General features: G+C 39.3%; 1 protein-coding gene across 20 annotated transcripts in view; it reads left to right on the top strand.

Annotated features, from left to right (window-relative positions):
* LOC129855255 (leucine-rich repeat-containing protein 7-like) overlaps positions 1-12074 on the top strand; it is a 222806-nt gene that overhangs the window by 205717 nt on the left and 5015 nt on the right. For 7 of the 20 annotated variants that reach the window (XM_055922712.1, XM_055922713.1, XM_055922703.1 and 4 more), the window contains one exon: positions 1796-11882. The exons of 10 other annotated variants lie outside the window; for them this stretch is intronic. In XM_055922712.1, the coding sequence (XP_055778687.1) occupies positions 1796-1903 (108 nt within the window). In that variant the 3' untranslated portion in view covers positions 1904-11882. Of the gene's footprint in view, positions 1-1622; positions 1738-1795; positions 11883-12074 lie in introns of those variants that run through there. 3 more of the 20 variants (XM_055922707.1, XM_055922704.1, XM_055922708.1) reach the window with 3 other exon arrangements.

The following is a 12074-nucleotide window of genomic DNA, read 5'->3' as shown; positions in this document are numbered from 1 at the left end:
TGTATGTCGCTCTGGATAAGAGCTTCTGCTAAGTGACTAAAATGCTAAATGTTCCTGCGGTTAAAAGTGGTTAAAAGAAGAAATATCAAAACATATCTGATCAATCCATTAGTAATCTAGACCTAGACTACATGCAACAGTTCCCCCTTGTGATTTTCACAATGATTTCACACAAGGGCAATTTCACATGATATTCAAACACTTACAGTATAACCACGAGACTAATCAATAAACACCTTTTTTTCTTTCGATTATTTAATTAACCTACATATTGTTATTTCAAGTCATCCCTTTGGAGCACAATATCACATTGGTAAAAATATTCCTAAATTGACCATGCCTATCTTTGGGCAATTGAAGGCAACTAGGGCCTATGTTAGCTTTGATTGTGTTTGATGAAAATGATAGAACCTGACTTGATGCCTACTGTGCCAAATGGATATAGAGTTGTTTAACGGGAGTGACGAGTGTGTTGATATAACAGTAATATTATAGAAATTACACTTTTAACAATTATCATAATTGGTTAAAAAAAGGTTATGCAGGCCAACATATTAGGCAATAATTAAGAATAGGCAAAGTGATCGTGTCAGGTGAAAATGATTTCAAACGTTTTAACATTTCAACATTTCATGTAGCCTACAGTCACATTCAACATTATCAGAAGTGTGATATAGTTCACAGCTGGCGATGCTTCATCGCGATTGGTTATTCCCAATCATTTGCAACAATATCAATGTGCGTCATCACTATATTTCCTTTGCGGCACCTCAAACTCTCATGATTACCAGCTGAGTGAAACTTTTGTAAATTGATTAAATTATTCCTGGCACAGAGTTTGTATGAGCAGCGTCTTAACATCATCCTAAAACATACTCTGAGCTGGGTTTTTTGTTGTCTTAAACCATTTTGAATAGGATTCCTAGCATATTTTCTGCGATGCTTTGTGTATACGGCACCTGATCTCTACTTTTTTGATAACCTTGAAAGCCCTGCAGCCATTTTTTCTCAACTATTTTCTATATCTTTCAACTTTGCACTGTGCAGCAAAGATTGTATTGGGTCTTCTCTTCTACTTCAGTATCATCAAATCCCTGAGTCTCTTTTTCTAAATAGTTCAGGAGTCAACCTTTTAGGAAGAGCATAAGAGCTCTTCCACCCCATGCGATAAGACACGAATTACACACTATGATGTGGTGTTGTATTTAGCTTAGGTAGAGGGCTGTTATTTTAAAGGGAACTCACCATCACACATACAGTACATAGGATTGACACTGTCAAAGTAAGTGTTTACCATAGTGTAGAGAGGGAACTGTACCCCTTGTAGATTGTCAGATTCCTGGTCCATGTGAAGCTACTGTCGAGGCTAGTCAAACACCTGACAGTGAAGCCTACATGAACAAGCCAGGCTCTCTGTGCCAATACAATTTAATGGGATTGGAATAGTCCCTACAGTTATTGGCATGTCTCTTGTATCTGTGTGGCTTTAAATGTGTGCTAGTAGAAGCCCTCGCCCCTCGCCCACCCGTAGCCTGCAGAAGCAGGAACCTCTCTTCTCTCTCCACAGATGCAAGTGTTAGCTGAAGGACATACCTCTAAAGAACCACTTCTCTCCTTTACAGCATGACCTCCTCCTCTTCCTGTGTGCATCTCTCTGCTTTGTCTCCTCTTTTCCTTGACAGTGTTGTTTGTTTATCTCCTCTGAGCTAGGGCTGTTCCCAGTCCTCTCCGTGCCGCCCTGCCACTTCTCACTCACGTCACTCTGTTCACCCTCTGCTTAATTTTTGCATTGCAGGCCAATGGACATAGTTTTTTACACATGGAACATGAAACTGCTGTGTCTCTTCTGAAGAATTTCCAGAAAACTGTGGATTTAGTAATCTTGAGGGAGAGCACAATTTAAATATTTTTTTATAACACCATTGCTTCTCTCCCAAACGGGTTGTGGAAATGTATACAACCGGTTTTTATCTAGGAACAGTGACATTTGCCGATTGCTGGACCAATGGCAAATACTAGTGCCAAATGTACTATAGGATACATATCTTATAACCTATCTATGAATTTTATGTAAACAGGAATTATATCTCTTGAGTTGATGTGAAGGAAAGTCATTTTTTTCATTCAGCCTGAGGCTGTAGGTTGGAGCAATTTTCTTAGTTTTTATTTGGACATTTTTTGTGTATTTATATTGCCTTTTATTTTGTACCTTTTTCATTGTAGCTTCTCATTTTACTCTCAGAGCATGAAAACACACTAGCTCTTTAGGAATTCTAATCGCCATAAACACTGCCTCAACTTTGTATATGCCGTGGGTACATATTTTCATTTACAATAAAGACACGAACAGTAGCGAGAGGAATGGTACATAAAATAAATGTTTACAATGTTCTTAAATTGTTTAAATTAAATGTAAAAAAAAAAACCTTAATACAGGGCCAATTTATCAAGTTGTTTTTTTCATTTTTTTTATTATTATAGGTTTTCCCACCGGTTTATTTCATTGATATATTAACACTATATTGATTGTTATACCCAACCAGTCACTACATTCTATAAGGTAGATTTTCGGTAGTTGCTCAATAATGTATATGTTTGCACAAATTAGCTACATTTTAAAAGTACAGCAATATTCAATCCCACATCTGAAAGGGTTTATTTTAGATTACAAGACAACCCTAGAGGGCCATCTGCTGGCTACATTATGTGTTTACACGTATGTACTGCAATTGCACCAAGGAGTATGTAATGTCACATACCCCCATATTCAACTCTTAAAGAATTTCCATACAGAAAAGTTGTAACATTGTTTCTCATCTGTTTGTGTTAAAAACAAAACAGTTTGTTCACACTGATTTGAAGTAATTTTGCTGAACTTTTCAGCACCACTCTGTAGAACACAAATTACTTTCGATGTCTTCATTTTAAGCTCGGTTTATTATGAGAATGCACTATTGGAAAAGTATTCATGTGAGAATTATGTATAATTTTTTTTGAACAATGCTACTGACCAGAATAAGCATTTCACTCTGTTCCATTTCTGGATGGATGTTCATTTTAAGTTCTGATGTCACAGCATGCTTTCTTTCATGGTTATAAGGGTCTTTGGTCATGTTTTTTGGATACATTCTCTGTGTTTTCAAATTTTGGGATCTCTCTCGTAAAGAAGTTTCTCTCATTGCAAACTGGTGAGGTTTACAAAGAGACATTATTATATTGTGACATTTGGTGCCATTTTATTACAATCAAAAACATATACCTTATGAGCCCTAACAATGTTTCATTACTATTTTTGTCAAATGTAGCATCAATTGTGACATTCTTGAGCAAAACCAAGCACCTATAACCCCATGGAGGGACCCTGGTTGAATTTGTGCCAAGCTAAGCTGGTACGTTGTACTTCAATATCCAGTAAATTACGAGTTAAAATATTCAAGATATTGTGAGAAAGTTTGATAATATAATTATTTTTACTAAATGTTTTCAGGCTATTATTCAGAATATATTGATATACCTTAGCTTTGCTCAAATTGCGAGATTTTATAAGGACAATGAAAAAGTATGGGTGAAGTACTTGTGACTTGGAGAATAAAAGCTGTACTATCAAATGTATAAAACCATATTTCTACAGTAATTGTGAATTTGTGTTATACAAATATATATATATGAATATACAAATAGTCATTTTTGTATATGTTTAAAATACAATTAAATATAAAGTGACTATATGGTACTATTCTGTCTAATTACGGTGTTGATGTAAATAATGGTGATTGAAAACAAATTGAGATAATTTATTCATATAGATTGTGAATGTACTCCAAGCTTTTGCAGTATGAAGACTAACTGGACTTGAATGCTGCTTCATTTTTTGTGCAAAAAGTAATTTTAACTATTGAAAGAGAATAATTCTGTTTAGTTGGACAAATTTCGTGACAGTTTATTATGCTATTTATTTGCACATGCAAGTTTAATCCTTCCATTCTTTTTATGTATTAACACGAAGATTGGTGAAGTGTGTGTGTAATATATATATACACACAGCACCAGTCAAAAGTTTCGACACACCTACTCATTCAAGGGTTTTTCTTTATTTTTACTATTTCATAAATTGTAGCGAAGACATCAAAACTACGAAATAACACATATGGAATCATGTAGTAACCAAAAAAGTGTTAAACAATTCAAAATATGTTTTATATTTGAGATTCTTCATATTAGCCACCCTTTGCCTTGATGACAGCTTTGCACACCCTTGTCTTCACCTGGAATGCTTTTCCAACAGTCTTGAAGGACTTCCCACATATGCTGAGCACTTGTTGGCTGCTTTTACATCACTTTCCTTATTGGTCAAATAATCCTTACACAGCCTGGAGGTGTGTTGGGTCATTGTCCTTTTGAAAAAACAAATGATAGTCCCACTATGTGCAAACCAGATGGGATGGCGTATTGCTGCAGAATGCTGTGGTTGCGGTGCTGGTTAAGTGTGCCTTGAATTTGAAATAAATCACTGACAGTGTCACCAGCAAAGCACCCCCACACCATCACACCTCCTCCATGCTTCACGGTAGGAACCACACATGTGGAGATAATCCACTCACCTACTCTGCGTCTCACAAATACACTGCGGTTGGAACCAAAAATCTCAAATTTGGACTCATCAGACCAAAGGACAGATTTCCACAGGTCTAATGTCCATTGCTTGTGTTTCTTTGCCCAAGCAAGTCTCTTATTATTATTATTGGTGTCCTTTAGAAGTGGTTTCTTTGCAGCAATTCGACCATGAAAGCCTGATTCATGCAGTTTCCTCTGAACAGTTGATGTTGAGATATGTCTGTTAATTGAACTCTGTGAGGTGCAGTTAATTGCAGATTTCTGAGGCTGGTAACTCTAATGAACTTATCTTCTGCAGAAGAGGTAACTCTGGGTCTTCCTTTCCTGTGGCGGTCCTCATGAGAGCCAGTTTCATCATAGCACTTAATGGTTTTTGCGACTGCACTTGAAGAAACTTTCCCCCCCAAAAATCCATATTGACTGCCCCTCATGTCTTAAAGTAATGATGGACTGTTGTTTCTCTTTGCTCATTTGAGCTGATCTTGCCATAATATGGACTTTGTCTTTTACCAAATAGGGCAATCTTCTGTAAATCAAATTTTATTTGTCACTTACACATGGTTAGCAGATGTTAATGCGAGTGTAGCGAAATGCTTGTGCTTCTAGTACCGACCATGCAGTAATATCTAACAAGTAATCTAACAATTTCACAACAACTACCTTATACACACAAGTGTAAAGGAATAAGAATATGTACATAAAAGTATATATGGATGAGCGATGGCCGAATGGCATAGGCAAGATGCAGTAGATGGTATAGAGTACAGTATATACCTATGAGATGAGTAGTGAAGGGTATGTAAACATTATATAAAGTGGCATAGTTTAACCTGTTTGGGCTGCAGGGGCAGTATTGAGTAGCCGGATAAAAGGTGCCCATTTCAAACGGCCTCGTACTCAATTCTTGCTCGTACAATATGCATATTATTATTACTATTGGATAGAAAACACTCTAGTTTCTAAAACCGTTTGAATTATATCTGTGAGTAAAACAGAACTCATTTTGCAGCAAACTTCCTGACAGGAAGTGGAAAATCTGAAATTGATGCTCTGTTCTAGGGCCTGCCTATAAATGTCCTTGATATATATCAGTATACATGCACTTCATACGTCTTCCACTAGATGTCGACAGGCAGTGAGAGAAGAAATGGAGTGTATAACTTGATCTGGGGTCGAATAAAAGCTCTTTGTATGACGTGTCACCAGTTTCCTGTTTTTTGGAGAGTGCGTGAAGGGACCTGGTTTTGCCTTCTGTACAGCTGTCGTTATAGACGACTAATATCTCCGGCTTTGATTTTATTTGATACATGTGACAATATCATCGTAAAGTATGTTTTTTCAATATAGTTTCATTAGATTATTGAAATTTTTTCGGGACGTTGGGCGTGTTGCTTTGTCTGCGTATGTTCAGGAAGGAGAGCTTCGCGCCACTTTGCTAGCTTTCCGTGCTAATTGACTGGAGAAGAGGACATTCTAAATCCAAACAACGATTGTTCTGGACAAAGGACCCCTTGTACAACATTCTGATGAAAGATCAGCAAAAGTAGGACCCATTTTATGATGTTATTTCTTATATCTGTCGTACATGTGAACTAGTAATTTGCGGCCAGGTTTTGGCCACGCTCCCGCCATAACGTAAACTGCATATCGTAATGAAGGTACTTTTAGAATTCTAACACGGCGATTGCATTAAGAACTAGTGTATCTATCATTTCCTATACAACATGTATTTTTTTGTTATGTTTATGAATAGTCATTTGGTCAGAATATGTGTGTCAGAAAAAGTATCAGAAAAATATCCGGACGTTGTGGGAAAAAGATGCTACGTTAGCACAATGTATAACCACTGATTTCAGCTCTAAATATGCACATTTTCGAACAAAACTTAAGTGTATGTATAACCTGATGTTATAGGACTGTCATCTGATGAAGTTTATCAAGGTTAGTCAAAAATTATATATCTTTTGCTGGTTTATTCGCTATCGCTAACGTGCCTATTGCTATCGCTAACGTGCCTTGATGAATGAATGCGGTAGTGTGGTAGGCTATTGTAGTAAGCTAATATAATGCTATATTGTGTTTTCGCTGTAAAACACTTAAAAAATCTGAAATATTGGCTGGATTCACAAGATGTTTCTTTAATTTGCTGTACACCATCGATTTTTCAGAAATGTTTTATGATGAGTATTTAGGTATTTGACGTTGGTGTCTGTAATAACTCTGGCTGCTTCGGTCCTATTTGTGACGGTAGCTGTGATGGTAGCTGCAATGTAAAACTGATTTATACCTCAAATATGCACATTTTTCGAACAAAACATAGATTTATTGTATAACATGTTATAAGATTGTCATCTGATGAAGTTGTTTCTTGGTTAGTTTGGTTGGTTCTTGGTTAGTTAGGTTGGCTTTGTGCATGCTACCTGTGCTGTGAAAAATGTCTGTCCTTTTTTGTATTTGGTGGTGAGCTAACATAAATATATGTGGTGTTTTCGCTGTAAAACATTTTAAAAATCGTACATGTTGGCTGGATTCACAAGATGTTTATCTTTCATATGCTGTATTGGACTACATTTATTACATCCTATTTTGAATTATTAAAGTGGCTAGAGATTGAGTCGGTATGTTGGCAGCAGCCTTTCAATGTTAGTGATGGCCGTTTAACCTCACTAGGGTATGTGGGACGGTAGTGTCCCACCTCGTCAACAGCCAGTGAAACTGCAGGGCGCCAATTTCAAAACAACAGAAATCCCATAATTTAAATTCCTCAAACATACACGTATTTTACACCATTTTAAAGATACACTTGTTGTAAATCCAGACAAAGTGTCCGATTTCAAAAAGGTTTTACAACGAAAGGACACCAAACGATTATGTTAGGTTAGAGCCAAGTCACAGAAAAAGACAGCCATTTTTCCAGCCAAAGAGAAGAGTAACAAAAAGCAGAAATAGAGATAAAATGAATCACTAACCTTTGATGATCTTCATCAGATGACACTCATAGGACTTCATGTTACACAATACATGTATGTTTTGTTCGGTAAAGTTCATATTTATATCCAAAAATCTGAGTTTAGGCGGAACTCTACTGTCTCACTTGGCAAAAAGCCAGAGAAAATGCAGAGCGCCAAATTCAAATGAATTACTATAAAAATTACTATAAAAATCAAATTTCATTAAATCACACATCAAAGACACCAAATTAAAGCTACACTGGTTGTGAATCCAGCCAACATGTCAGAATTCAAATAGGCTTTTCGGCGAAAGCAAACAATGCTATTATCTGATGATAGCACCATTGTAAACAAAGAGAGAGAAGCATATTTCAACCCTGCAGGCGCGACACAAAACGCAGAAATAAAAATAATTCATGCCTTACCTTTGACGAGCTTCTGTTGTTGGCACTCCAATATGTCCCATAAACATCACAAATGGTCCTTTAATCCTGTTCGATTAATTCCGTCTATATATCCAAAATGTCCATTTATTTGGCGCGTTTGATTCAGAAATACACCGGTTCCAAATTGTGAAACGTGACTACAAAATATCTCAAAGGTTACCTGTAAACTTTGCCAAAAAATTTCTAACTACTTTTGTAATACAACTTTAGGTATTTTTTTACGTAAATAATCGATCAAATTGAAGACGGGATGATCTGTGTTCAGTACAGGATTAAACCAACTGTAGCTAGCTTTCTGGTCATGCGCTTCTAACAAACAGGACATTTCGAGTGACCCTCCTTCAAGATGGCCGTACTTCTTCATTACACAAAGGAATAACCTCAACCACTTTCTAAAGGCTGTTGCCATCCAGTGGAAGCGGTAGGAACTGCAAGAAGGTAGCTTAGAAATCTGGTTTTCCAATGAAAATTCATTGAAAAGAGAGTGACCTCAAATGTTCTTTTTTGAATTGTTTGTCCTCGTGGTTTCACCTGCTAAATAAGTTCTGTTATACTCACAGACATGATTCAAACAGTTTTAGAAACTTCAGAGTTTAGTCAAATCTACTAATAATATGCATATCTTATCTTCTGGGAATGAGTAGCTGGCGGTTTAATTTGGGCATGCTTTTCATCCAAAATTCCAAATGCTGCCCCCTACCCAAGAGAAGTTAACAGTCTGATGGCCTTGAGACAGAAGCTGTTTTTCAGTCTCTTAGTCCCAGCTTTGATGCACCTGTACTGACCTCCGGGTCAACAGGCAGTGGCTCGGGTGGTTGTTGTCCTTGATGATCTTTTTGGCCTACCTGTGACATCAGGTGGTGTAGGTGTCCTGGAGAGCAGGTAATTTTCCCCCAGTGATGTGTTGTGCAGACCTCACTACCCCCTGGAGAGCCTTACGGTTGTGGGCGGAGCAGTTGTCGTACCAGGCGGTGATACAGCTCAACAGGATGCTCTCGATTGTGCATCTGTAAAGGTTTTTGAGTGTTTTTGGTGGCAAGCCAAATTTCTTCAGCCTCCTGAGGTTGGAGGCGCTGTTGCGCCTTCTTCATCACTCTGTCTGTGTAGGTGGACCATTTCAGTTTGTCCGTGATGTGTACGCTGAGGAACTTAAAACTTTCCACCTTCTCCATTACTGTCCCGTCGATGTGGATAGGGGGGTGCTCCCTCTGCTGTTTCCTGAAGTCCACGATCATCTCCTTTGTTTTGTTGACGTTGAGTGTGAGGTTATTTTCCTGACACCACACTCCGAGTGCCCTCACCTCCTCCCTGTAGGCCGTCTCGTCGTTGTTGGTAATCAAGCCTACCACTGTAGTGTCGTCTGCAAACTTGATGATTGAGTTGGAGGCGTGCATGGCCACGCAGTCATGGGTGAACAGGGAGTACAGGAGAGGGCTTAGAACGCACCCTTGTGGGGCCCCAGTGTTGAAGATCAGCGGGTAGAGATGTTGTTTCCTACCCTCATCACCAGGGGGCGGCCCGTCAGGAAGTCCAGGACCCAGTTGCACAGGGCGGGATCGAGACCCAGGGTCTCGAGCTTAATGACGACTTTGGAGGGTACTATGGTGTTAAATGCTGAGCTGTAGTCGATGAACAGCATTCTTACATAGGTATTCCTCTTGTCCAGATGGGTTAGGGCAGTGTGCAATGTGATTGCGATTGCGTCGTCTGTGGACCTATTGGGTCTACGGGGTGAGTGCTACGGGGCGATAGTCATTTAGCTCAGTTACCTTAGCAGGAATTGGAACAATGGTGGCCCTCTTGAAGCATGTGGGAACAGCAGACTGGGATAAGGATTGATTGAATATGTCCGTAAACACACCAGCCAGCTGGTGTGCGCATGCTCTGAGGACACGGCTAGGGATGCCGTCTGGGCCGGCAGCCTTGCGAGGGTTAACGCTTTAAATGCTTTACTCACGTTGACTGCGGTGAAGGAGAGCCCGCAGGTTTTGGTAGCGGGCCGTGTCGTTGGCACTGTATTGTCCTCAAAGCGAGCAAAGAAGTTGTTTAGTTTGTCTGGGAGCAGGACATCGTGGTCTGCGACGGGGCTGGTTTTCTTTTTGTAGTCCGTGATTGACAGTAGACCCTGCCACATACCTCTCGTGTCTGAGCCGTTGAATTGCGACTCTACTTTGTCTCTATACTGACGCTTAGCTTGTTTGATTGCCTTGCGGAGGGAATAGCTACACTGTATTCGGTCATGTTGCCGGTCGCCTTTCCCTGATTTTAAAAGTAGTGGTTCGCGCTTTCAGTTTTGCACGAATGCTGCCATCAATCCACGGTTTCTGGTTGGGGAAGGTTTTAATAGTTGCTGTGGGTACAACATCACCGATGCTCTTGCTAATAAACTCGCTCACCGAATCAGCGTATTCATCAATGTTATTGTCCGATGCTATGCGGAACATATCCCAGTCCACGTGATCGAAGCAATCTTGAAGCGTGGAATCAGATTGGTCGGAACATCCGTTGAACAGACCTGAGCACGGGCATTTCCTGTTTTAGTTTCTGTCTATAGGCTGGGAGTCGTGGTCAGATTTTCCGAAAGGGGGGCGGGGCAGGGCTTTGTATGCGTCGCAGAAGTTAGAGTAACAATGGTTCAGGATTTTTCCCGCCCAGGTAGCGCATGCTGATAAAATTTAGGGAGTCTTGTTTTCAGAATAGCCTTCTTAAAATCCCCAGCTACAATGAATGCAGCCTCAGGATATGTGGTTTCCAGAGTCCAATGAAGTTCATTCAGGGCCATCGATGTGTCTGCTTGGGGGGGATATATATGGCTGTGAATATAATCGAAGACAATTCTCTTGGTAGATAATGTGGTCGACATTTGATTGTAAGGATTTCTAGGTCAGGTGAGCAAAAGGACTTGAGTTCCTGTATGTTGTTAGTATCACACCACGTCTCGTTAAGCATAAGGCATACCCCCCCGCCCCTCTTCTTACCAGAGAGATGTTTGTTTCTGTCGGTGCGATGCGTGACGAAACCAGGTGGCTGTACCGACTCCGATATCGTGTCTCGAGTCAGCCACGTTTCCGTGAAACAAAGAATGTTACAATCTCTGTCTCTCTGGAAGGCAACCCTTGCTCGGATTTCGTCTACCTTGTCAAGAGACTGGACGTTGGCGAGTAGTAAACTCAGGAGCGGTGCGTGATGTGCCCGTCTACGGAGCCTGACCAGAAGACCGCTTCTTCTGACCCTCCTGCGGCGCCGTTGATTTGGGTCGCCGGCTGGGATCCGATCCATTGTCCTGGGTGGTGGACCAAACAGAGGATCCGCTTCGGGAAAGTCGTGTTCCTGGTCGTAAATTTGGTAAGTTGACGTCGCTCTTATATCCAATAGTTCCTCCCGGCTGTATGTAATCAAACTTAAGATTTCCTGGGGTAACAATGTAAGAAATAATACATAAAAAAACAAAATACTGCATAATTTCCTGAGAATGCGAAGCGAGGCGGCCATCTCTGTCGGCGCCCCTACCTTGTCACAACACAACTGATTGGCTCAAACGAATTAAGAAGGAAAGAATTTCCACAAATTAACTTTTAACAAGGCACATCTGTTAAATGAAATGCATTCCAGGTGACTCCCTCATGAAGCTGGTTGAGAGAATGCCAAGAGTGTGCAAAGCCGTCAAGGCAAATGGTGGCTACTTTGAAGAATCTCAAATATAAAATATATTTTGATTTGTTACTACATAATTCCATATGTGTTATTTAATAATGTTGATGTCTTCACTATGACTCTACAATGTAGAAAATAGTAAAAATACAGAAAACCCCTGGAATAAGTAGGTGTCAACTTTTGACTGGTACTATATATATATATATCTGTATATATATATATATCTGTATATATATATATCTGTATATATATATATATCTGTATATATATATATATATATATATATATATCTGTATATATATATATGTGTGTATGTATGTATGTGTGTGTGGGGGGGATTCAGAATGCATTTTGCAGATGCGATCTGTAAATATTTAAGATACATTTTTATAAATAATATTTAAAATTG

Source organism: Salvelinus fontinalis, chromosome 5, assembly GCF_029448725.1.
Source record: "Salvelinus fontinalis isolate EN_2023a chromosome 5, ASM2944872v1, whole genome shotgun sequence".
NCBI classification, from domain to species: Eukaryota; Metazoa; Chordata; class Actinopteri; order Salmoniformes; family Salmonidae; genus Salvelinus; species Salvelinus fontinalis.
This window is presented reverse-complemented; position numbering and strand designations above follow the sequence as displayed.